Source organism: Mustela nigripes, chromosome 2 (genome assembly GCF_022355385.1).
Source record: "Mustela nigripes isolate SB6536 chromosome 2, MUSNIG.SB6536, whole genome shotgun sequence".
Lineage (NCBI taxonomy): Eukaryota > Metazoa > Chordata > Mammalia > Carnivora > Mustelidae > Mustela > Mustela nigripes.
The window spans coordinates 5,257,832-5,282,992 of record NC_081558.1 but is presented as its reverse complement, the minus strand read 5'-3'; the positions used below and the strand labels follow the sequence as shown (position 1 = coordinate 5,282,992).

Here is a 25,161-nt window from a genome sequence, read left to right as displayed (position 1 = left end):
AGAAGGCAAAGGAACAAAAACGCCAAGAATAAAAACCAAACCCTGGCTCTTTGGGAAGACTCAGGAGATAAACACTTGGGGAAAATGAGCGGGGGCAAGTGAGGAGAGTTTTAAAAATATACGTGAGGTTAAGAGCAACTGTAAGTCAGAACGGTGAGAAGTAACAACCGCCTCGGGCCAGGGACAGAGGAGATGCCCCGTGCACCTGCCGGTGGGAGAGCGAACAGGTGCAACTTACCATGCTGGAAAAGAGTCCAGAGGGTCCTCAAAAAACAAAAGCGAGAACCGCCACTGATCCAGTAATTCCACTTTTGGGAATTTACCCAAAGGAAGTAAAATCTGCCGTGAAAAGATATCCACAGCCCCAGGTTTTCTGCCATGTGACTCGCGAGAGCCGAGACAGGGGAAGAACCTAAGTGTCCATCCATGGATAAAGAAAAGGGATACATACAACATGATACAACTCGCTTCAAGAAAGAGGGAAATCCTGCCATTTCCGACAACATGGACGGACCTTGAGGGTGTTCTGCTCAGTGAGATAAGTCAGAGACAAACACTGCATGACCTCACTTGTAGAATCCAAAAACAAAAACAAAACAAAACAAAACAAATAAAAAAAATAAAACCCCAAATCGAATTCAGATACAAAGAACAGATTGGTGGCTACAGGGATGGCGGGTGAGGGGTGGTAAAAACAAAACAAAACAAAACAGAAGACTGAAACGAAACCAAAGAACTCTAGGGTCGCCTGGGTGGCTCAGATGGTCACCTGCTGCCTTCAGTTCAGGTCATGATCCTAGGGTCCTGGGACTGGGCCCCGCGTCCCTCTGTCTGCCACTCCCCCTGCTTATGCGTATGCTCTGTCTCTCTCTGTCTCCTCTCAAATGATTAAGCAAAATATTTAAAAGCAAAAAACCAGAGAACTATAAGCCCATAAATCTGAAGATCCAGCTGAAATAAATACATTTATGGGGAAACATAAAAAGCAAAAACTCACACCAAGAAGAATCAGAAAACCTAAGTAGATCCATAAATGTGACTGATGGAAACAATGGGGGGACAAGGCCCTCCTCCGGAAAGGACAGAACCAAGGTTGTTAAACCACAATCAAGTTTTATCAGCCTTTCAGGTAGCAGATAATTCCCATCTGATGCTGGTTGATATCAAGAATAGGAAAAGGGAGCAAGAGGAGGGGAACAGCTGGTTTCCTTTCCGAGGACGGAGTAACATACTACAAGATGCTAAGGGAAAGAAGCCAGACACACACAGTGACATATCGCGTGATTCTGTTCGTATGACATCTCCACAATGGGCAAATCCATGGTGACACAAGGCAGATCGGTGGTTACCTATGAAAAAGGGAAGGGTGGGGGGTGGGCATTGCAACTGCTTAATGAGTATGGGGTTTCCTTCTGTGGGGATGGGAACGTTCTGGAACCAGACAAAGGCGGTAGCTGTGAAACACTGTGAACGTACTATGTGTCATTGAATTGTTTGTTCAAAGGGTTAATTTTATTTTTCTTTTCTTTATTTATTAGAGAGAGAAAAAGAGAGTGAGCACAAGCGGGGAGGGGCGGAGGGAGAGAGAGAATCTCAAGCAGACTCGGTACTGAGCCTGGAGCCCGACCACGCACAGGGCTCAATCTCATAAGCCTGAGGTCATGAACTGGGCCAAAATCAAGAGTCTAGTGCTTGGGGCGCTGGGGTGGTTTAGTGGGTTAAAGCCTCTGCCTTCAGCTCCCGTCATGATCCAAGGATCCTGGGATGGAGCCCTGCACTGGGCTCTTTGCTCAGCAGGGAGTCTGCTTCCCCCATCCCCCTGCCTGCCTCTCTGCCTACTTGTGATCTGTCAAATAAATAAATAAAATCTTAAAAAAAAGAGTCCAGTGCTTAACTGAGTCACCCAGGCACCCCTCAAGGGTTCATTTTCTTATGTAAATTTCACTTCAATAAAAATGAAAACAGGTAAGGCCCTGGACCAAGACAAGAAAATTGACACCAATTTTCAGTACTGTCCCTCGAAGCAGAAATCCTAACATACTGCCGACCAAATCTCACCAGCGGAGCAGGCGGCAGGGGTTGGGGGTAGGGGACTTCAGAATTATATCATGACCAAAGGACAATTCAGCCAGAAAAGCTCAGATGAGTAAACCTCAGAAAATCAGGGTAATTTAGCTCTGGCAGCTGACCCACTTGTCTCTGACATTGATACTTGCTTTTGCCACGGCATCATGGACAGGTTCTCCGAACTCGGACCTGCAGCATGATAGGGCTAGGGCAGACCCAGGGCTGGGGCAGCGCACGCAATGTCCTTGCAAGTCTGTTAGCAAAGCATTGAGGAAAGGAGAAGCCAGCTTAAAATGCACACTAGCTCAGTTTAAAAGACTTGTCACATTTCTAGTCCATGGAAGGAAATAAGGGAGCCTTTCAGAAATAAAAATAAAAATAAAAAATACAGAAATCCTGACACCTGCTGCCACATGACAGCAAACACGTTGGAGGTCAAAGGAGCCAGGCACAAAGAGCCAAAGGAGGCATGATTCCACTGCTGTGAGGTCCCTGGAGGAGTCAAAGTCATAGAGACAGAAAGTAGACAGTGGGAGCCAGGGGCGGGGGAGGTGGAGTGTAACAGGGTCAGACGAGCTTCAGTTTTGCAAGATGGAGAGCTCTGGAAGCGGATGATGGTGACGGCTGCACACCATGCCACTGAAATGTGTACCTAGAAATGGTTAAAACGATAAACTTCGTGTTATGTATGCATTTTTTAAATGATTTTATTTATTAGAGCAGGCGGGTGCATGGGGGGAAGGGGCAGAGGGAGAGAAACAAACCCCACGTGGGGCTCCATCCCAGCACCCCTAGATCATGCCCTGAGCGGGAGCCAGCTGCTTCACGGGGACACCCCCCCCCCCCATTTATGTTTATTTTACAACAAGGAAAACACAAAGGTGAAGGTCACCTGAAGGGACAGCGAGCGAAGGTCAGAAACAAAAGCAAACGCGGAACCCGGGGAAGAACTATGGGAAAGAACCAGAAGCAGCACGTGGTGAGGGGGAGACTCCAGGCCGGATGGTGAAGGGAGGGAGCGCCACCTGCAGGTCGCTCGCGGCATTCTCGGGGACGCCGGCGCACCGCGCACCGCGCAGCGCCGCCCCAGCCCATCTGTCGTCCTGCGGAAATCGCGCTCCCACCCTTGGGGCAGAACAGACGCCCCATCCCGGAAACAGACACCAGCAGAAAGACATCCTTAGTCATCACAGCTGCCAGCCTGCACCTAGACCCACAGGCCAGCCTTCCCTCCGGGGCTGTGGGTAAACAACGTGCCCGGAGCCCGGGCAAAGCCCCCGGGGGCCACCAGCTCCCAGACCTTGCCCCGGGGGCCACCAGCTCCAAGACAGGCTTGCCTATGCCAGAAGCCACCCCAGAACCCTCCCTCTGCACCAGATGGTTCCCATCAGCACATAGATAGGCTGGGTCATCTTCCACCTTTTGCTTTTTTCCGGGGGGGTGGTGGTGGTGGTTTTATCGTTGAGATGAAATTCACATAACATAAAATTAAACTTCAGCAGCGAAGAGTACACTTAAAAGTAAACCTTGGTGGCAGTTAGTGTATGTACAAGGCTATGCAACTGATTTCTAGTTCCGAAACATATCACATGGCAAAGAAGCGTTCAAAAGATGTTCCGCACATCTGTGATCAGGGAATTGCAAATTAAAACAAGATACCGCTACGCACCTACTAAAAACCCAAATTGGGGGGGGCGCCTGGGTGGCTCAGTGGGTTAAAGCCTCTGCCTTCAGCTCAGGTAATGATCCCAGGGTCCTGGGATTGAGCCCCACATAGGGCTCCCTGCTCAGCAGGGAGCCTGCTTCCCCCCAACCCCGCTCTGTCTCTCTGCCTACTTGTGATCTCTGTGTGTCAAATAAATAAATAAAATCTTTAACAAACAAAACAAAACCCGCCAAACTGGTGATGCCGGGGCGGGGGGGTTGCTCAGTTGGTTAAGCATCTGCCTTTGGCTCAGGTCATGATCCCTGGGTGGTGGGTTCAAGCCCCACATCAGGCTCCCTGCTCAGCAGGAAGCCTGCATCTCCCTCTCCCTCTTCCTGCCCCTCCCCATGCTTGTATTCTGTCAAATAAATAAAATCTTAAAAAACAGGCAGGCGCAGTTGTGTGCCGGATTGCCAAGATGTCATTCCCTAAGTACCAGCCGTTGCCTCTGGCTACCCTACCCTCTACCCTCAACCCTGCTGAATACAACATCTCTCTGGAAGCCCCAAAGGCACAAACCTACCGGTTGGCCGCAAGATCCCAACCTAAATGGGAGTATATGCTTCAGTACAATGACCCCAAATGCCAAGAGCTCATGGAAGATCCTGTCTTGATCCGTTGCACCCAGGCAAGATCAGGAAACATCTATCCCAATTTCAGACCCACTCCCAAGACTTCGCTCTTAGGAGCTCCGTTTGGGATTGGGCCCCTTTTCTTCTGGTTTTATGTTTTCAAAACTGACAGAGATAAGAAAGAAAAACTTATCCAGGAAGGAAAATTGGATCGAACATGGAACATTTCATATTCAGTCTGGCAGTGATGACTGTGTATTATTGTTTAAATAAATCTATTAATCATTTTTTTAAATCTTAAAAAGAATAATAATAGGGACGCCTGGGTGGCTCAGTGGGTTAAGCCTCTGCCTTCGGCTCAGGTCATGATCTCAGGGTCCTGGGATGGAACCCCACATCAGGCTCTCTGCTCAGCGGGGAGCCTGCTTCCCCCCTCTCTGCCTGCTGCTCTGCCTTCTTGTGATGTCTTTCTCTCTCTCTGTCAAATTAATAAAATCTTTTAAAAAGAACTCTTTAAAAAATAATTAATAAAAATAAAAGAACCTCTGAGGTATGACACACCATTTAGTCTGCTAAGGTGACCATAACCAAACACGCCACACTCTAGGACTTAGTTTTTTTTCTTACAGTTCTGGAGACTAGAAGTCCAGCTCAAGATGCCAGGAAAGCTGGTTCCCTCTGAGGCCTCCCTCCTCTGCTGGCAGGTGGCACCTTCTCCCTGTGATCGCATGTGGTCATCCCTCCGTGTCCACATCCGTGACCTGCTCTGTGTATCCAAAATTTCCTTTGCCCAAAGGACACCCAACAAGGGGCGCCTGGGTGGCTCAGTGGGTTAAGCCGCTGCCTTCGGCTCGGGTCGTGATCTCCGGGTCCTGGGATCGAGTCCCACATCGGGCTCTCTGCTCGGCGGGGAGCCTGCTTCCTCCTCTCTCTCTCTGCCTGCCTCTCTGCCTACTTGTGATCTCTCTCTGTCAAATAAATAAATAAATAAAATCTTTAAAAAAAAAAAAAAGGACACCCAACAGATTGGATCGGGGCCCACTCCAGTGGCTTCCTGAATCACCTCCTTAAAGGTGTCACAATTTAAAAAATTAAAAGTAAATGATAAAGGCCCCATCCCTAAATACAGTCATGTTTTGAGGTACAGAAGATTAGGGCTTCTGCACAGAAGTTGGGAGAGGACACGACTCAGCCCACGACATACCCTAGAAGACCCTAGAATTCGCCCACTACATTTTGTTTGATTTTAGGAGTTCAGGAGATTTAGGATATTTTAGGATATTTGCAGATTTTGTGCCACGAGCACTATGAGGAATTGTAGGGGATTTCAGCCCTCAAGGAGAAACCCCACAGCCTCTAGCTACCTACCCCTATCCCTCTCTCCTCCCCAGACCCCGGCAACCACTCTCTTTCTGCCCCTAGCTGGGATACGAACGGGACCATATGATACCTGACCTTCTGCTCCTTTCACTTCCCGTATTTTCAAGGCTCTCCCGTGCTGTAATACGACTTCACTCCTTTTTACGGCTGAGTAAGACCCCCTTGTACAGATGAGCCCCGTCAGGTTTATCCATTCATCCCCTGATGGACCTTTCCACTGGTTCTACATTTGGGCTCTTGGCGACTGGCTGGCTGGGAACATTCATCTACAGCAAATACGTTTTGAATAAACGAAGAAACCTAATCATGTAACCCAAAGAACCCCATCCAAGTGGAAATTTCACACTGTAATGAGAATAGAAGAAAGCATCCAAGATTCCTTTCTTCCCCAGTCTGGCCTTTTGTTCCGCATTACAAATTATAACGTAAGCGTGGCTTCAGCACAAAGTGTACCTACACACCGCGGCTACTAAACCAATTTGGCAAAAACAAATGAAAAAAAAACCCTTGTCCTGAGCCAGAAGATTTCAGTTAGATAAATCACTGCCTTAAAGAGGGATTTTTTTCGTTATTGCAGGAAGACCCTTCAAAGCCTAAGTCAGACCATGCATCTCTCCGCTGAAAACTCCAAGAGGACCCACCATACCTCCCTCACTCTGTGCCTCCCACCCCCCCCCCAGCCATCTCTGACATCACCTCTTACCACTGCACCACCCCCTCCACAAGCCTCCCGACTTCCTGTTTCTGGAACGCACTTCTGCCTCAGGGCCTTTGCACTTGCTGTTTGCTCTTCTCAGAATGTTCTCCACCTATATACCCGCACTGTTCACCTTACTTCCTTCATGTCTCCCCTCAAGTGTCTCCATACTCTGGAAGCCTCTTTTGATTATCAAATAGAAAGATAGTGACCCTTCTTCCCCCAACCCAGCAAGCCCACCCCTCCTCCTTTGGTACTCAGATTCCAGAACTTAGCACCATCTGACACTGATGTGGTTTTAGTAGGGTTTAGTAGCTGACCATCTGCTCCGTCACGCCACCTCCACTAACTCCTCTCCATGGGGGAAGGGGTCTTGTTCGGTTCAAGGCGAGTCTCCACCATCTACAACACCTGCTACCGTGTCGATGCTCAATGAATATTTGTCCTCCTCCACAAACTAACCTAGAAATGCAGTGCGATCCCAAAGTCCCAAGTCGATATTTTCTGAAATGCTACACGCCCGTGAAAAGATTCGCGCACTACCTATTAGAGGTGCTGGTTCCAGAACATTACGAGTGTGCTAAATGCCAGGGAGTTGTTCTCTTGAAAATGATTAATTTTCTCTTACGTCAATTTCACATCAATGAACAATGGCTTGATGTCATACTATCACGCTCCTATTAGAATGGCTAAAATTCCAAAGGCTGCCCACAGCAAGCGAAGGGACAAGAATAAATACGTTGCTTGGGGAGGAAAGTAAGAGTGCACCCACTCTGTAAGGCACGTTGGCATTTCTTTAAAATTAAAAGGGGCACCTGGTTGGCTCAGTTGGTAGCGCTTGTGACTCTTGATCTCAGGGTTGTGAGTTCAAGCCCCGTTTTGGGCATGGAAGCTACTTAAAAAAATTAAATTAAATTAAATTAAATATATACCTACCATGTGATGCAACCACTCCTCTCCTGGGGTACTTACCCAAAAGGAATAAGAGCACATGAAGAAACTTAGACCTAACTTCAAAGCAGGGGGCACCTGGGTGGCTCAGTCGATAAGCCTCTGCCTTTGGCTCAGGTCATGATTCCAGAGTCCTAGGACGGAGCCTGCTTCCGGCTCCCTGCTCGGTGTGGAACCTGCTTCCCCCTCTCCCTCTGCCTGCCTCTCTGCCTACTTGTGATCTCTATTAAGTGGGTAAATTTTAAAAAAATCTTTAAAAAAAAAATGAGTTAACTTTTAGCACATGCAACAACGGGTACAGATCTTAAATATGTCAAGTAAAAAACACCAGATAGAACAGGCCACCTATGACATGCGTCTAAAACTGCAGTTGGGGGCTCAGTCGGAAGAGCGTGCAACTCTTGATAGAGTTCGAGCCCCACATTAGGTATAGAGATTATTTAAATAAATATTTTTTAAAAATAGAAACATGATGAATCTATAGTGTCAGAAGCCAATCAATCGTTGCCTGGGTCATGAGGGGGTAATGAAAAAGGGGCACCGGGAAACGCCGGGGGAAGACCCTTGAACACTTGATGCTAGGTGCAAGAAGTATGGCATCAGAGGCCACCTGCGGTAGACTCCATCGTTATGACATGTCCCGATCAGGCAGTCCCACAGAAATGGGAAGTGGGTTATTAGGAGTCGGGGGCTGGGGGATGGCCATGGGGAGTGAGGGCTAATGAGGGTTAGGGTTTCCTTTTGGGGGATGACAAGGTGCCGGAACTAGGTGCCCAACACTGTGAATGTACTAAGTACCACGGAATGTCTACTTAAACTGGTTATGGTTAATCCAATGTTAATTTTTCCTTAATTAAAAAAAAAAAGAGGAAGGTCAAGAGTTAGAGAGACAAGCACACCCCCCCCCAGGCTCCCATCATCCCCTGGAGCCTCTAACCCCCCAAACACCTGCTCCCAGCCACCTGTCAGGGTCCACCACCTCCTCTTCCTGGGCTCCCCAAACACTGCCCTCCCCAACTTTTAAGTTTGGACCGTCCCTGTGGTTTCCTGGAAGTGACTCACTGAGCCTGCTGTACGGGACAGCAGAGCGAACCCCACTCCGGGGGAACAGAGGCAGCTGCAACCCCAGCCTCTTCAGAGCGACAGACATTGGTCCCCGTGCCTGTCCCAGCAAGCAAATGGCAGAACTGCTGTCCCACATGACATTACACAGAACTGTCATCGGCATGCTGGGACAGGCGCGGGGACCAATGTCAGTCTGTGGGCAGAGCCGCGGGCCCACAGATAGTCAGCTGGCTGATGGGGACAGGCGTCCCCCCACACCGGCCTGCCCCACCCTCTGCCCTCTGCCCTCTTCGTGGAAGGTGGCCTGCAAGCATGGCACCACGATGCGGGTCCTGTCAAGGTTCATGCCCTTGTGCGGTCCCCACGCACATGTGGGCTGACCTAGGACTCCACAGAAGCAAGAGCAGGCATCCAAAGGACGCTGGGCCGTCGCGCTCAGGGGGCCAGAGAGGGGAGGGGGTGGCTCCACTGCCCTGGCCATCCCAAGGCACCAGACATGCCACAGAAAATCTAGATGCCGATGTCCACCCGGCCCAGCCCCCAGAGGACAGCAGCCACCATTCACTACGTGGGACGGAAGAGCGGCAGCAGACGTGACAGAGAACACGTGGCGGGAGGTTTGCGCCTCTGAACCCACGTGATGCCGACGGATGATTAGGTGACATGTGCCAGTGGCTTCATACCCCCCTTCCTCCCTTGCCCTCTGACCCACGGATGCTGACAATGCCTGAGCAAAGGGGACAAAAACCTAAAAACAAGAAAATCCAGCCGAGCTCCAAGCAACACGGCCAGATAAGGAATCCGTTTACCTGCCCCTGAAACTCCCTCTTGCTGAAAGCTCTGGGGGGCCTAGATAGTCGACTGCCCAAGTTACCCCACTTCTCCTTCCCAGCCTCAATTCCTCTTTTTATGCTTCAAATTCACTAAAAAAGGGGACACCTGGGGGCCTCAGTCGGTGAAGCGTCTGCCTTCAGCTCAGGTCATGATCTCAGAGTCCTGGGATCGAGCCCCGTGTCTGGCTCTCTGCTCAGCGGGGAGCCTGCTTCCCTCTCTCCCTCTGCCTGCCTCTCTGCCTACTTGTGATTTCTGTCAAATAAATACAATCTTAAAAATAAATAAATAAATCCATCAGTGAAGTGTGAGTTCCCAAAACCCTGGACATTCCGCCCTCGGACCCTGACAAAGGCAGAGCCCCAGGTCCACTCTTTCTCTCTCTCTCTCTCTCTAGGTTCCCTGTGACCTCGCTGTGTGGCCGGCGGGGCTGCCGTGTGCCCTCTGGTGAGGACCCGTGAGTCATCACCCTCGTTCCTCGAAGTTCCCAGATAGTCTTTGCTGAAATGCGTCCAGCGATTGTAAGAACCCCAAGCACCGACCCAGCCGGAACACTGGCTGCAGACAGGAAAGGTAAGTGGAGGCAGGCCGGGCAGAGCAGAAACCCAGGCGGATGCCACAGGCGCTCCTAGCCCGTGGCGACCCTGTCAACAGGCCAGTACCTACAGGACAGACAGTGCCTGCTCCCAGAGCCCGCTGGGGTTATTCCAACGAGCCAACCCCAAGCCCACCTGCCCACGGGAACCACAATAAACCTTCTTGCCCATGTTCTCCTCGAGCTCCCCCCGACTCCGGACCCTGGTGCTTTCTTCCTGGGCATGGGGTAGTGTGCCCCCTGCCCCCCGTCTTTTGGGAACTGTGAGTCTTTTCAGTGGCAGTCCACAGCCCAGAGCACAAAGCCCCCATGTTAAAACTGGGTGGATGGGGCTTCTGGGAGGCTCAGTGGGTTAAAGCCTCTGCCCTCAGCTCCGGTCATGATCCCAGCATCCTGGGATCGAGCCCCGCATCGGGCTCTCTGCTCAGCAAGGAGCCTGCTTCCCTTCCCCTCTCTCTGCCTGCCTCTCTGCCTACTTGTGATTTGTCAAATAAACAAATAAAACCTTTAAAAAAACCAAAAAATCCGGGTGGAGCCCAGATCAACCCTGGGATGCCAGCTTACATCTCAGGGAGCGAGAAGCCCCGACAGGCGGCGGTCCCCCGGGACTCGGCACCGGGGCTGGCAGGTAAGGAAGGCCACCCCGCTGCCCCAGGCCCACCGCCTCCTCCTCTGGGTCCCAGGAAGCCAGAGGCAGAGCGGCCGAGGGAGCGCGCAGGGCTGGGTCCCTGAGCCCCACCCTCTGGGGAAACTACCACCGTGGAGGAGGGGCTGCCCGGGCAGAGGGAGACAGAGGCCCAGAGGCAGACGGAGGATGTGAAGTAACTTTAATCAGCACCTTCCGATGAGGGCAGGAGGAGTGTCTACGTGTGGGGCCGCGCCCCGGAGCAGACTGGGGCCAGCCCCTCCGTTCCGACTGTGATGCACTCCCCATCCAGGGGCCCGGCACCCCCAGCCTCTCTGGGACCAGCTGCAGGAGCTCGGCTCCACGGTGCTGCCTGGCCAGAAGGACCCATGGCTGAGGGCCGGTGTGCCAGCACCCGTGCGCTGCCGCTGATGTACCAGGTCTCCAGAGCTGTCGCCGCTCCGGGACCGGGAGCCTGGGTGGCAAGAGCTTGTCCTCAGAGCAGCGAGGGCTTCCTGTCTGACAGCAGCAGCGACTCCTTCACGACCACCAGCAGCCCCAGCGGGTGCAGGCGCCCACGGGCACAGAGCCGGGACAGCACGAACAGGGAGATGGCGGCCACACCGGCACTCAGCACCACTGTGGGGTCAGACAGGCAGGGGTCAGCAGGAGCAGGAGCTGGCCGCACAGAGAGGGGCGTTTGCAGCCTGTGTCCTCCCCAAGCCCCAGGAGGAGGAGGGCCTGGCCATCTTACCCGCAGCTGCGATAACCCCCCAAGCACTCCGGTTTCCAGACTGGACGGAGTCCTCGTCCCCAGTGGGGGTGGCTGTGACATTCCTGAGAGAAGGGACACTGTGCGGGGTCACGGGAGTCCCCGTGGATGTGGCAGTCCCTTCCTGGAGGGTCTCAGTTCCTGCAATAAGTCCAGGCATTCAGCAGCTGGGGGTGGGCGGGGAGACCCTGGGGACACAAACATGTGTTCCAAATGCGGGGGACGGGGGCGGGAGGGACCTTGCGGCTCATCTCCCGCTGCCCCCAGGGGATGCAGGCCCAGGTGGATGCAAGTGTCCACACTTTCAGCCTGGTCACCCACCAGAGGGTGTCAAGTGTCCTTATCTAACGGCCAGCCCACCCCACCCCTCCAGACACGCTGAGGTCCCAGGGCACACACCACAGCCAAGTTCATCACTGGAGTCGGGACAGTCGGGATGGCCATCGCAGAGCCACGTGTGTGGGACACAGGCACCGCCCAGCAGGCAGCGGAGCTCCCCCGCCGGGCAGGGCTGGGAACTGCAGTTGTGACCGTTCTCGTGGATGCCATCTGGGCAGTCCTCGACGTTGTCACAAGGGCAGGGGCTGCCAGTGGGTGGCTGGCACTCTCCGTCCTGGGCACAAGGCTTGATACCTGGGGTACAAGGTCAGTCAGGTCCCAAACACCCACCCAACAGTGCTGCGGTACGCCCCTCCACCAAGCCTTCTCCTAAGCCCCGCCTTCCAGGAACAGGTGACCTTAGAAAACCCACACATCCTAAAGATCCCCCCCTTGTGAGCTCCACCTGCCAGGCCCGGCCTCCCTTCAAGCCCCTCTTCCCGAGCCCCACCCCCAAGTCCCCTTCTCAGTCAACCCACCTCTTCTTGTAAGCCCTGCCCACTCTCAGGCCCCGCCCCATCACCCCCAAGACCACACCCCTTGCACCAGCGCCTCACCCCATGCGGCCCCAACCCCAGAGCGAAGCCACTCACTGCAGTCCTCCTCATCGCTGCCGTCGGGGCAGTCCTGGTCACCGTCGCAGCGCAGAATGAGGGGCACGCAGAAGCCACTCGTGCGGCACTGGAAGCTGGTGGGCGAGCAGGAGCCTACAAGGAGCACACAAGTGAGGTCTGGGAGGCACCAGTCCTGGCTCCCTCCGCCAGGGGCATGGAGGTTACAGACTGCGACCACTAGAGACAGGCCAGGTCCCAGGGCGCTGGAATGACACTGGTAGCCACCATTTGCGGAGGACCTACTCGGTGGGAGGCCTGGAGCGCAGGTTCTCCTGCCATGCCCATGCTGCGGAAGACACTGAGGAGAGTGACAAAGCCCCAGGCTGCAGCGCTGGTGGCAGAGTCCAGGTCTGAACCCAGGTCTCACTGATCCCAGAGTCTTTACAGGCTCCAGGCCAGACGGTCTCCCCAAGAGGCCCTCCAAGATCCACAGGTCAAAGCACTGGGGTAGCGGCCATCTCCAAGCCTGCCCCGCACCAGGCCCGTGGTCAGGGTCAGCACGGCCCGTTATATCCCACCTGCTTAGCCAAGGGGAAACTGAGGCCCTGGGCAGAGGACCTGCTTAGTTAGCAAGGCTTGTCCACTCACCTCCTAAATTCCTCCCAGATCCAACCACCTTCCCCATCCTGAACGTGCCGCCTCCTCACAAGGCCCCGTCCCCACCTCCATTTGGACACTGGGGACCACAGAGCCACATCATTTAGTCACCTGCCCTTGCCCCCGCCTCTGCTCAAAACCATGCCCCCTTCTCGTGCCAAATCCGTTTTGTCTGTGGGGTTGCAAGGCCTGGCCCGGCCCCACCGCTTCCGGGACCTCACCGCCTCCCTCCGCCTCCCTCTTCAACCAGCTCCCTCTGGCCTGACTGGCTCGTTCCCACCTCAGGGACTTTGCCCATGCAGGTTCCTGGCCCAGTCCTCCCTCTCTCCTCCCCACTCTGCAACTGGCGATTCCTTCTCAGCCTTCAGATCTCAGCTTCTTTCTCGGAAAGCGTCTCCTGCACCTCTCAGAGAGGCCTGACGCTCTGCCTTCCCCCAGTAACAACGGTCCTCAAACTGGTATCCACACAGACTGGACACGTGGTGGAGATCAGGGCCGGGACCTCGTGGCCGCAAGCCCAGGGCGATATAGACACGAGTCACACCAAGGTCCAGGCTGTGTCCTGATGAGAGCTGAGCCTTCCTGGGCCCCAGGCAGTGAGGCTCAAGCTACGTGCGGATCTGGAGGAGCACGGACGGCCTAGAACGAGGGCCAGCAGGAGGGAGTCTGACAGACGGAGGAAAGGAATGGCCCTTCTCTTGGGTGCAGTGGTGGGAGAGAAGGGGGGGGCACAAATACCCCAACCTAGTGGCTCTCCAGTCCATCCTGGTACTCTTGCCACTTTCACCTTTACTTGGGCCTGTGCCTCCAGACCCCCTGTTCCCCAGAGCCAGTCTGTCCACAGGCCCCCGGGCACAATGATACCTGTGGCCCACAAAGTCCCTGAGCTTTTGAAGTCAGGAAGAGGTATGGCCGGACCTGGATCTGGCTTCCTTCCCCGCCCACGAGGGTGGGGGTGTCTGGCCATCTCTGGGTGCGGTTTCCTCTCCAGGCCTAGCCATTCTCAGCCCTGCAAACCTCCAGACCTCCCTCCCTGGAGTGTGGGTTCTTCCTGGACACTGGGAGGGGGGGGGGGGCAAAGCACAGCACACCAGGCCTCATAGGGCTGTGGGGTCAGACAGGAGTTAGAAGTGACCAGTGGGGGAAAAAATGAAAGTGACCGGTGACTTTTCCGTCCAGCCTCAGTTCCCTCCCCTGTAAAACGAGCACTCTAGAAGTCCCTATCATAGGGTCCGGAGGAGACCACTTGCAGTTTGGTACTTGGTTAAAGTGAGTCCTGCCCCCTTAAAGGACCCAGGAACATTTAGCCTGTAAAGGCAAGGTCTTTGGGATGAGCCAGGAGACCAGATCAGACGGGAGCTCCCAGCTGAAAGCGAGGGTCACCTGTGCCTACAGGGAGATCACTCTATCCCACCGCTCTGGGAACCTCAGAGATGGCCACCAAGATCACTTAGGCCCAGGAGCAGGTGTCCAAGGGCCTGGGGTTACCGGGAGAGAGAGAAACCTTTTGCTCTCTAAAGCCAGAGGAGCAAGGCGCAGGGATGGGGAGGGTGGGGCCTGGTGGCCCAGGAAACTCTGCCATATGGCCTCGGGGTCGGACGGGGGTATATTCGCCCCAGCGGCTGCCAAGAGGCGCCAGGTGACCGGCCATGCAGTTAGAGGTCGGACAACCGGAGCCTCCAGCAAGCCTTCCTGCCCACGCTGGGCTGAAGGGCTGCTTGGAGGTGACAAAGGGGTCCGCCAAAGCGGAGCGGGAGTGGAGTGTGAGAAGGCAGAAGCCGGGCAGCGAGAAGCAGTCAGGGTCACCCAGGCGACGATCGCTCTCTGGGGATGGCTGGCTCAAGGGCCAGGCTCCCGGCACGCCAGAGTCTCAAGCCACGTGCGGGGGGAGTGTCCGGGACCCGCGAGCGGCACAGCCAATAGCGAGGCGCCGCCGGGGCGCGGGGCGGGCCGGCGGAGGGGTGCGCGGGGCGCGGAGCTCACTCACCTGGGGCCTGGGCCAAGGACTGGGTCGGCATCGGGGTCGGGGCTGCCTGCAGGCCCAGCCCGAAGCCGAGCAGCAGCCGCAGAGCCAGGCCCAGGGCTGCCGGCCGCCGCACTCCGCCCTGCGCCATGCAGCTCCTCGCCGCACCGCCCCTGCCCTGGAACTGACCACGCGCCGACCCGGCCTCGCTTTTATCCCCGCGCACGCGCGCCGCCGTCGGGGGCGGGGCCCACGCCTCGAAGATGTGCGGCGCCCCCGGCTACGCCTACCGTAAAGGTCCGAATACGAGGAGACCCACAATTTGAGGCTCTAACCCACTTTTCCCAGTGACAAGGTCTATGGAAAAATCCAGGCCCGTTTGAAGTTAGAAACTGTGGGGATGTAAGGGAACTCGTCGGTGTCTACTCACAACATCGAAGGCGTCGTATGAGTCCTGCGGCAAATGTGACTGTCTAATTATTATAGTTAATATGGCAGCCATCCCCTGAGGCACGCTCCAGCCTCTGCCTCCTCCAGCTTCTCTTCTGCACCCAGCCTTTGCTACTTTGCTCACTTTGACCTAGTGTCTCTTGACCCACTAGAAGGTCAGTGGTAGGACAGGAGTGCTGTGTTGTTCACTGCGTCCCCAGTGCCCAGCACAGGGTCTGCCACCATAACGGGCTCTTCAATATTTAGTGAATAAGTGAATGAAACACTTCCAGAAGTTCCATCAGGGGTCCTGTCCCTCGCACCTGGGAGCGCTCACCCACGCCCACTGCCTCCTTCAGTCTTCCTCACCGGGAAGTAGGTCGTATTCTTCCAGAACAAGATACACGAAGGCCGCCCATGGGCTTTCTCTTCTTGTGCTTAATCCATAGGCACATAAAATACAAATCTTCTGGGGCGACTGGGGGGCTCAGTCGGTTAAGCGTCCGCCTTTCCCTGGGGTCACGATCCTTAGGGTCCTGGGATCAAGCCTTGCATTGGGCTTCCCGCTCAGCGGGGAGCTTGCTTCTCCCTCTCCCTGCGGCTCTGCCTACTTGTGCGCTCTGTGTCAAATAAAATCTTTAAAAAAAAAAAAAAAAAAAACCTTCTACAGACTTTCTAGCCAATGAGTGGCTGAGTTTTCTTGAAAATAAATACTTTATCAATAGCTCTGCCTTCAGAAGAGGCAACAGGTGGACTGCCAGCAGAACCCCAGACAAGTGGTGCGCCCTCAGTGTTAGGTGTACAAGCATTGACCCCCCACCCCAAACCCCCACCCCCGGTTCCTGGGAAGCAACACTAAGCATCCCGAGTTTTCCCACAAGGGGCTCTGTTTGCAGGTTGTTGGCAAGCTTCACTATTTGAAAATGTTGAAAGTTATAGCTGCTTTTGGAGTGTGTATATTATATGTGTCTGTTGGGGTTTTTTGTTGTTTAAAAAAAAAAAAACCCGGGGTGCCTGGGTGGCTCAGTGGGTTAAGCCGCTGCCTTCGGCTCAGGTCATGATCTCAGGGTCCTGGGATCGAGTCCCGCATTGGGCTCTCTGCTTGGCAGGGAGCCTGCTTCCTCCTCTCTCTCTCTGCCTGCCTCTCCAACTACTTGTGATTTCTCTCTGTCAAATAAATAAATAAGATCTTTAAAAAAAAAAATTAAAAAAAATTAAAAAAAAAAAACTCCCAGATATCCCAGGGGAAATGGGTTAAGAGGCAAAGGTGTACAGGTGCAGAGGCAGATGGAAAGCTGACAAACAGGACTGTGCATGGCAGAGGTGGGGAGTGCCCCATCTTTGAGGCTCAGGGGTCTCTGGGGTGCAGGGATAAAAGCTGAAGATGCCATGGATCTATAGTTGTTAGGCAGACTCATCAGCTGTCAGGTTCAATGTCATTGAGCCTGAGCAAGTTCTTGTCCTTCCATTCCTGTTTTTCTGCTGAGGGGGTGTGGCATCATCCATGACCTCCCAGGATTGTTCCACAAAGGAGCCGAGATCCCCAGAGCGTTCAAAACAGTACCTTGCGCACAGACCTTAGGTGTCAGACCTCCTTCCCACCCCCACTCCCTTGCAAAACTTCAAGTCTGTGTCACGGAACTATTCAGAAACCTCTTGCCCGCAGTCTGTGGAAGCCCTCAGGGCAGCCTTCCTTGTGACCTAATTACAACCTGCCCAGACTTCCTCTCCCTACCAATCTCTTTCCAGAATCTGACTCAGCCTTTGCTCTAATCAGAGTCCCACCTCCTCCAGAAAACCTGCCCTGGGGGCTGCAGCCTGGGGTTTTCTCCCAGGTGAGCTTTTAGCATTTCTATTGCCAACTCTGAGGCTCCAAGATACAACCTGCCTTGCTCTTGGCTTCCTGAGAGCAGCGCAGTAGCAACACCCAGATCTTCCTACATCTCTTCACCCACTGAAGGACTGTGGGGTTCTTCCGCAGGGCAGCCATGTCACGCCCCCACTTGAGGTCCCTACATGGCTCCCCATTGTTCCTTCGGACAGACCTGGTTTTTCTGGCTTTCACTCAACATCTCATTCCTCCACAAGTACCAGCCCCTTCTTTTCCTAGGCTGACTCCACCTTGCTCCCCAAGACCACAATGAAAGGTTTCTGGTTCATGGGGTGCCTGGGTGGCTTAAGCCTTTGCCTTTGGCTCAGGTCATGATCTCAGGGTCCTGGGATCTAGCGTGCATTGCTTTCCACCCACCCCACCCTCCCCCAACCCCACCCCTCCCCCCACCCCCACTCCCCACCCAGCCTCTGCCTGCCTCTCTGCCTACTTGTGATCTCTGTCAAATAAATAAAATCTTTTAAAAAAAAGAAAGAAGAAAGAAAGAAAGAAAGGTAGGTAGGAAGGTAGGTATCTGGTTCAGGGAGGCCTTTCTTCACCTGTTCTAGGTGAGCCTTCTCTGGGAGTTGCCCTGCAGTCCTCGGTCACCCCCATGAAGCTGCAGGGCATTCCAGGCCAGATGGGGGCAGCCGTGGAAGGGCGCTGGCTGGTGTCTACATGAACAACAGCAATGGGAACGCGAGAAACCTAAGGGAGCAGCTTGCGTTCAGCCCTGGGGTCCTTCACAGTCAGTGCCCCCCAAACAACCAAAGGTCCTAGAACCCAGCCTACTGATCTCTAGGTTAGCCAGGCCCCCAAGAAGGGATGGTGACAACACCAGAGCCTCTGGACCCCATGGCATCAGACTCGGTGCCCAGTGACAGCGTGTCACCCTGAAGCTCAGGAACCCCTCTCCCTCCTGCCACCCTGGAGCGCTGGCAGAGTGAACAGAATGGGCACCAACTTCCCCAGGAAATCCAGGAAGTCGTATGCAGCTTCAAAAAGTCAGAAGAGGGGGCACCTGGGTGGCTCAGTGGATTAAGCCGCTGCCTTCAGCTCGGGTCATGATCTCAGGGTCCTGGGATCGAGTCCCGCATCGGGCTCCCTGTTCAGCGGGGAGCCTGCTTCCCTCTCTCTCTCTCTGCCTGCCTCTCCGACTACTTGTGATCTCTCTGTCAAATAAATAAATAAAATCTTAAAAAAAAAAAAAAAAGTCAGAACAGAAGTGACACTGGAGAGCTGCGTGTATTTGTCATAAATTAGGTCGCGTTCTCCTTGGAAGGAACACACGGAGGGGAAGCACTCAGGTGGCCCTGGGAGCAGAGTCACAGGTAAGGCTGGTCTTTGGACAGCTCCCACCTCTTCATGGGAGGGGCTGGCGACACAGCCTTCTTCTCAGTGGCAGCTGCGGCTGAGCTGGAAGGGAAGAGACTTTGGTTAGGGCCAGGTCTCTGGAGAGCAGCGTGGGCGGATCTGAGGGAGCCCCACACCTGCGCCCAGCAAGACCAGGCCTGCCAGGACTGTGTGCAGGCCAGCAGGAGCGTGTTTCAGAATGCCCAGACGCCTTCACTGGGGTCCCCCAGAGGGTCAGCCAACCCTCGCTGGGAGCTGGCCAGCCCCCTACCCACCCAAGCCCCTACTTAATGCCCAGTCAGCCTGCCTGGCTCCTGAGCTCAAAGGCAGCCATGAAGGGCTGGCCGCCTCCTCTAGTACCCCCTCCCACTTGTGGCCCTAGGGTGGACAAGCACCCCACTCCTGTTGCCCCCAAATAGGATACTGGCAAAAGGGCCAAGCAATCAGGTGACGGGTGCCCACTGCTCTCTCCCCCTCGGGTGCTGAGCACTTGACACGTGGCAGGCACTGCCCGTACCCTGGCAGAGCGGTAAGACCGGGCCTCAGTCTAATGAGGCTGAGAGTCAAGTGCAATTGGTAAATACTCTGTTTGGGGAGCCCGGGTGGTTTAGTCAGCTAGGCGTCGGACTCTTGGTTTCAGTTCAGGTCATGATCTCAGGGTCCTAAGACAGCCCCGCATCAGGCTCCCGGCTGAGTGGGGAGTCTGTCCCCACCACCCTGCTCCCGACTCTCCCCCTGCTCGTGTGTGCATGCATGTGCCAGCTCTCTCTCTAAAATCAATCAATCTTAAAAAAAAAAAGAGGAAAAAAAAAAAAAAGAATGCACCATTTGACCCACAGTGAGCCCCAAGAGAGACACTAGCAACAAATCCAAGGAGGGTGTCCAGAGACACCCAAGCCCCTGGGCCCCTGGTGCCTCGGGCCGGAGAGGCTGGCGCATGCTCAGCCAACTAAGGAGAGGAGGCGGTGGGGAGGTTCTCTTGTGCAAAAGACCCCCAAGAGCAGGGGTTCCAGGGCTGCCCGCCCTCCCAGGGGTCTGAAGGAGGTATAAGAGACAGAAGTGGCCTCCCTAGGAAAGTCAGGCATCCCAGGAGCAGGTGAGGGGCTGTGGGGGGAACTTGGTAGTGTGCCAGTCTGGTGCTGGACTCTGGAGAATCAGAAGGTAACAAGGACCATGACATTGGCCATTCACCGAGTTCTAACACAGCAGGTCTTGCCTGGCCTCATCACCTTACAGATCTCGCCACAGTGCAAGCCTACCCTCCCATTTTACAGATGTAGAAACTAAGGCTCAAGAAGGACGGAACGGGGCGCCTGGGTGGCTCAGTGGGTTAAAGCCTCTGCCTTCAGCTCAGGTCATGATCCCAGGGTTCTGGGATCGAGCCCCACATCGGGCTCTCTGCTCAGCGGGGAGCCTGCTTCCTCCTCTCTCTCTGCCTGCCGCTCTGCCTACTTGTGATCTCTGTCTGTCAAATAAATAAATAAAATCTTTAAAAAAAAAAAAAGAAGGAGGACGGAACACTGGCTGCAGACCATACGATGAACCAGCTGTAGAGCCCAGACACCACTGGGGGGCTGAGCAAACTGGTCTGAAATCCTGCTTCTGCTCCTCACTAGCTGTGTGACCCAGATAGGTCACATGGCCTCTCTGTGTCTTGATTTCCTCTTCTGCAACAGGGGCCATCACTGCCCAACTTGTGGAGGGATCAGTAGGCAGGCAGGGCCGACTCCATTCTAAAACCTTACAAATATTAACTATGAAGATTAAACTTCCTAACAACTCTGCTATAGACTCAATGTTTTGTGCCTCCCAAACTCCTGCTGAAATCTCAACCCCCAACATGACAGCATTTGGAGGCAGGGCTCTTGGGAGGTGATTAGGTCCTAAGGGAGGAGCCCTCATGAATGGGATTAGTGCCCTCATAAGAGACCCCAGACACCCCTTACCCTTCTACCACGTGAGGACAGAGAAAGAAAATGCCATCTGCGAATCAAGAAGAATGCACTCGCCAGACACAGAACCTGCCAGCACCTTGATCCTGGACTTCCCAGCCTCCAGAAGTGTGCCAAAGAGGTTTCTGTTGTTTATAAGCCACAGCAGTCTATGCTACTGTCACAGCAGCTCAGTGGACTGAGATACACTCCCTAAAGTAGATACTATTATCATCCCCTTTTATTTGAGAGAAGGCACCTGAGGCCACAGACCAAACTGGGTTTTAAGGGACCTGAGATTTACACGATTCTTTCTTTGGGGCGCCTGGCTGCTTCAGTCAGTGAAGCAGCCGACTCTGGATCTTAGGGTCCTGAGTTTGAGCCCCATGTTGGGCGTGGAGCCTACTTGAAAAGAAAATACAATTCTTTCTTTAAGAAGAGTTCAAAGAGGGACACCTGGGTGGCTCAGTTGGCTGGACGACTGCCTTCGGCTCAGGTCATGATCCTGGAGTCTCGGGATCGAGTCCCGCATCGGGCTCCCAGCTCCATGGGGAGTCGGCTTCTCTTTCTGACTTTCTCCTCGCTCATGCTCTCTCACTGTCTCTCTCTCAAATAAATAAATAAAATCTTTAAAAAAAAAAAAAAAAAGAAGAAAAGGAGTTCAAAGAAAATGTGGTGGTATGTGTATATGTATATATATACACATACACACACGTACACGCACAATGTATGCAAATACCAAATCTTTACCTTGTGCACCTGAAACTCACATAATGTTATAGGTCAATTAACACCTCCATTTCAAAAAAAAAAAAATTGCAAAAACAAGGCCTGGGCTTCTCCCAGAGCCCTTGATGGGAGCACAGAGCTTCATTTGCTTTGTAGGAAATGCAGCCCAGGCTGAGGACCCAACCGTTACTCTGGGCTGGGTAGGGATGAACAGAGCTCTCCCATGAAAAGCCCCCACAGCACAGTTCCTGACACAGGTTACGCTCAGTGGGCCCTTGAAAAGCACAAGCAAGAGAAAGGGCTGGTTCCGGACTGTGGGGTCCTCACCTCTCCGCAAGCTTGCCGGACGCCAGTACCTTCTGGGAGGACATGATGACTGAGGGCGGCACAGCTTCCCGGCGGCCATCGCGAGTGCAGTAGTGGTTATTGGAGAGCTTGTGGCTAGGGCCCACGGGAAGCTTGGGAGGAGGCTGAGTTCTGCGGGAAAAAAAACATCACCATTGAAGCAAACAGAAAATCACTTTAAGAAATTTTATTTATTTGAGAGAGCGAATGCAAGTGTGCACGCTCACATAAAGATTCTGAAGCAGACTCCCCACTGTGCACAGAGCCCAACATGGGCCTTGATCCCACGACCCCAAGATCATGACCTGAGCGGAAACCGAGAGTCGGACGCTTAACTGAGCCCCCCAGGCAGCCCTAATATAAAGTCACTCTTCCTGGCTACACTGGCCTGGGCTGCCTCCATCACTGCTGCAGGCCAGGACAATTCCTTGATCCGCTGTCGTGGATGCATGGCTAGGGAGGATCCAGGGCCCTGAAGCAGGTAGCAGTCTCTGCTTCGGGTGGGAAGGTGCTGGAAGGCAAGGCCTAGATATGCCCCAAATGCATGGAGGACCTTTTTCTGAGACTTCTCAGGGAAGAGGGCAGCCCAGATTGGACACCCAGGCCTGTTCCCACTCCACCATGGCCCAAAGCTTCCATCTGGCCTCACTTCCAGCTGCAGGACAGCCCCAGACCTCGTGCATTGTGTGTTCTGAGGGTCTTTGTTCCCAAAAGCCAGGCTACAGAACTCCTGGGCTTCCCGTTACCTCAGGAACTCTGAAGAACCATGCTGGGATCAAGGCTTACTACTCAAATAGCACCTTGTCCTCTGAGGTCTCTGCATTTCCTGCCTGGTCACCAACACTATAGTCAGGGCTGGACGAGTGAACAGAGCTCTGCCCTGGGTTGGGCTAAAACCTTTGTAAAACCTTCTTTACAAAGAAGCCAGAAGCCTAAAATGGAAATGCTAACCTCAAAACAAGAGAGAAGCCTCCCTGGAAAACATAGCAGAGAGGAGAAGACAGAGAAAATAAGAGAAATCATAAAATCACCGGATCTTCATTCAACCCTGTTTTACAGTAATTGGTTTAACTAATTTACAATAATTGGTTAGCCGTTTTGCCAGGATTTAAGTTCTTTTTTAAAAACAAGCAACAGCCATTGTATTAAAAAAATGAGAAATATACATAAAAATATAAAAATTTGGTATTAAAAGCAATATCCTGGGGCACCGTGTGGCTCAGTCGGTTAAGTGTCCCACTTTTGGTTTTGGCTCAGGGCATGATCTCAGGTCCCCACATCAGGCTCTGCGCTCAGTATGCCTCTGCTTGAGATGCTCTTTCTCCTGCTTCTGTCCTGCCCCCAGTTCACACGTGTGTGCATGCTCGCTATCAAACAATCAATCAATCAATCAGATCTTTGGAGTAAATAAGTAAAAGCAATATCCTCGGGTACCTGGCTGGCCTGGTCAGTGGTGCATGCGACGCTTTTTTTAAGATTTTATTTATTTGACAGAGAGACATAGCCAGAGAGGGAAAACAAGCAGGGGGAGTGGGAGAGGGAGAATCAGGCTTCCCACTGAACCAGGAGCTGAATGCGGTGGCACGCATGACCTGAGCCACAGGCAGACGCTTAATGACTGAGCCACCCATGCTGTGTGACTCTCGATCTCTGGGTTGTGAGTTCAAGCACCATGTTTGGTGTACAGATTACTTAGAAATAAAATCTTAAAAGCGGGGGGGGGGGGGACTATCCCGTGTGGCAGTTAGCATTTGCTTAACCCCTAGAGTGCAGAGGACACCCCCCCCCACCCTCGGTGGGTGGGCCATAGCTTTCTGCCACCTAGCAGAAAGGTTAAAAACCACACGCCCAAGAGACACAAAGGAATCACTAGGGGGCGCCAGGCCCTAAGGAAGTTTGTAAATTTTATAAATCCTTTTCCTCAACTGGTCTACCAACTACCCTGGCTAGAAAGCAACCTGAAACTTCTGATATTTGGAATTAGTTGTAACAGGTAGACATTCACATAAGTTTGGTTATTCAAATGCTAGTTGTCTTCCTTTCGTGCTAATTCTCAATGGCTGCCTTACCTTTGCCTACTCCTCTGACTTCCAATATACTGATATCCCTCCTTCCCTCCAAGTGTTCCAGCCACAGACCTCCTTCCTACTTCTGGCTCTGTCAGGCCTCAACAGCCTTGGCACATACTGTTCCCTCCGTTCAGAATGTTCTTTCAATCATGACCATTTGGCTCATTACTCTGGTCATTCAAATGTCAATCCCAGAAAAAAGACCTTTTCTGACCACTTGACCTAATGTAGCCACCCCACAGCTGACTCTAATTTAGTTTGTCTTCAGAGCATTCCAGAATGCTCTTTACCTGTTGCATTTATTTCCCTACTATATCTTTCTCTTTCTAGAACTTGAGCTCCGTGAAAGGAATGGGGATAACTTTTCTTCTTGGTCCTGGTATCCCTGAGGACATGGCAGGGCCTTATAAATATTAAGTAATTTTTGCCCATTTTAAATGAGTTTGGAATCAAGGCACCTATGGGTTCAAATCCCAGCTGTCACTTTCTAGCTTCTGAGTGACTTTAAGAAAATGATCGATCGTCTCTCTGAAACTCACATTTTTTCATTTGTAGCTTGAGGATGATAACCCTAACTGGCAGGACCACACTGAGGACTCCACAGCTACACGATCCCCACTCTGAATTCATGTCCAACCTAACTATATCACGAGCAGCCGGCTGTGAGTACAGGAAAGTTAAAAGCAAACCTCTGCTTCCACAGCCTGCCAGGGGCAGGAGGGAAGATGCCGGTCCAGCAAACTGGGGACCTAAAGGACAAGCATTTTGTTCCCCATGTTAAGAATAACAGGACAAAGGGGCGCCTGGGTGGCTCAGTGGGTTAAGCCTCTGCCTTTGGCTCAGGTCATGATCTCAGGGTCCTGGAATCCAGCCCCGCATCAGGCTCTCTGCTCAGCAGGGAGCCTGCTCCCCCCACCAACCGCCTGCCTCTCTGCCGACTTGTGATCTCTGTCAAATAGTTTAAAAACCTTAAAAAAAAAAAAATAAATAACAGGACAAGGCCAGAGTGTAGGCAGCGAGCGGGGCTTGCTCACCGCTTGGAGATCTCCTGGTAGCGCAGCTGCAACTTCGACTGCAAATCGTGCTGTGGGAGGGGGGGGGGGAGAGGAAGGCAGTCAACCCGCAGGGTCCTCCAGGAGAGGAGAGAGCGAGGGAACGGGGCATCCCAGGGGTGTAGAAGGGAAGGTCGGACGGAGATGGTACAGGGATGTGGGCCCTAGAGGTAAAGACGAAAGCTAAGGCCGGGGCCTCAGAATACAAAGTTAAGAAGGTCCGGGACTAGATAGATCTCAGTCCAGAATGGGTCCAGGGCTGGGGTGCAGTTGCTTGTGTTGGCTGAGGCAGTCACCAGTTGGGGGTCCCGGGCTGAGACACGGGTTCCGACCTAAGGGGATCTCGGTACTAAAAGCCTCAGGCCCAAGGGTGCAGAAAGAAGGGGACTAGTGGGAGCGGGTCCAAGGCGCACGCAACCCTCAGCCTCCCCGTTTGGCCCCTTCCGCCCCGCGCACCCCCGACGCCCAGTTCCGCAGCCGCTGGATGAAGCGAGTGGCGGACGCCATCTTCCGTTTGCACTGAAGGACGCCGGTGACGTCCCTACCGCGAAGGCTGCTGGGAAGAACGTAC

General features: G+C 53.4%; 3 protein-coding genes across 3 annotated transcripts; 1 reads left to right on the top strand and 2 right to left on the bottom strand.

The window, feature by feature from the left end:
* Positions 1-4,190: 4,190 nt before the first annotated feature.
* LOC132009600 (NADH dehydrogenase [ubiquinone] 1 beta subcomplex subunit 4-like) lies at positions 4,191-4,592 on the top strand. The gene has a single exon (XM_059387638.1). It carries the CDS (start codon positions 4,191-4,193, stop codon positions 4,590-4,592), a length of 402 nt encoding a protein of 133 aa, XP_059243621.1.
* Positions 4,593-10,673: 6,081 nt separating this feature from the next.
* Positions 10,674-15,039, bottom strand: CD320 (CD320 molecule). The gene is made up of 5 exons (XM_059387696.1): positions 14,837-15,039; positions 12,232-12,345; positions 11,660-11,893; positions 11,243-11,401; positions 10,674-11,127 (listed from the first exon to the last, which is right to left on the bottom strand). The coding sequence occupies exons 1-5, from the start codon at positions 14,961-14,963 to the stop codon at positions 10,985-10,987; spliced, it is 777 nt and encodes a 258-aa protein (XP_059243679.1). The 5' UTR covers positions 14,964-15,039; the 3' UTR covers positions 10,674-10,984.
* Positions 15,040-18,337: 3,298 nt separating this feature from the next.
* NDUFA7 (NADH:ubiquinone oxidoreductase subunit A7) lies at positions 18,338-25,157 on the bottom strand. The gene is made up of 4 exons (XM_059388844.1): positions 25,047-25,157; positions 24,573-24,622; positions 21,452-21,601; positions 18,338-18,527 (listed from the first exon to the last, which is right to left on the bottom strand). Exons 1-4 carry the CDS (start codon positions 25,095-25,097, stop codon positions 18,437-18,439), a joined length of 342 nt encoding a protein of 113 aa, XP_059244827.1. The 5' UTR covers positions 25,098-25,157; the 3' UTR covers positions 18,338-18,436.
* Between the last annotated feature and the right edge of the window lie 4 nt (positions 25,158-25,161).

What these genes read in the sequence shown, in the direction of transcription:
- CD320 (XM_059387696.1), bottom strand. Translation starts at nt 14,963, where the DNA reads ATGGCGCAGGGCGGAGTGCGGCGGCCGGCAGCCCTGGGCCTGGCTCTG. An exon ending in GTCCTTGGCCCAGGCCCCAG is followed by an intron (nt 12,346 to 14,836) that starts GTGAGTGAGCTC and finishes TGCTCCTTGTAG; the next exon opens with GCTCCTGCTCGCCCACCAGC. An exon ending in CAGCGATGAGGAGGACTGCA is followed by an intron (nt 11,894 to 12,231) that starts GTGAGTGGCTTC and finishes CTTGTACCCCAG; the next exon opens with GTATCAAGCCTTGTGCCCAG.
- NDUFA7 (XM_059388844.1), bottom strand. Translation starts at nt 25,097, where the DNA reads ATGGCGTCCGCCACTCGCTTCATCCAGCGGCTGCGGAACTGGGCGTCG. An exon ending in TGCGGAACTGGGCGTCGGGG is followed by an intron (nt 24,623 to 25,046) that starts GTGCGCGGGGCG and finishes CCCCTCCCACAG; the next exon opens with CACGATTTGCAGTCGAAGTT. An exon ending in TACCAGGAGATCTCCAAGCG is followed by an intron (nt 21,602 to 24,572) that starts GTGAGCAAGCCC and finishes TTTTTCCCGCAG; the next exon opens with AACTCAGCCTCCTCCCAAGC.
- LOC132009600 (XM_059387638.1), top strand. Translation starts at nt 4,191, where the DNA reads ATGTCATTCCCTAAGTACCAGCCGTTGCCTCTGGCTACCCTACCCTCT.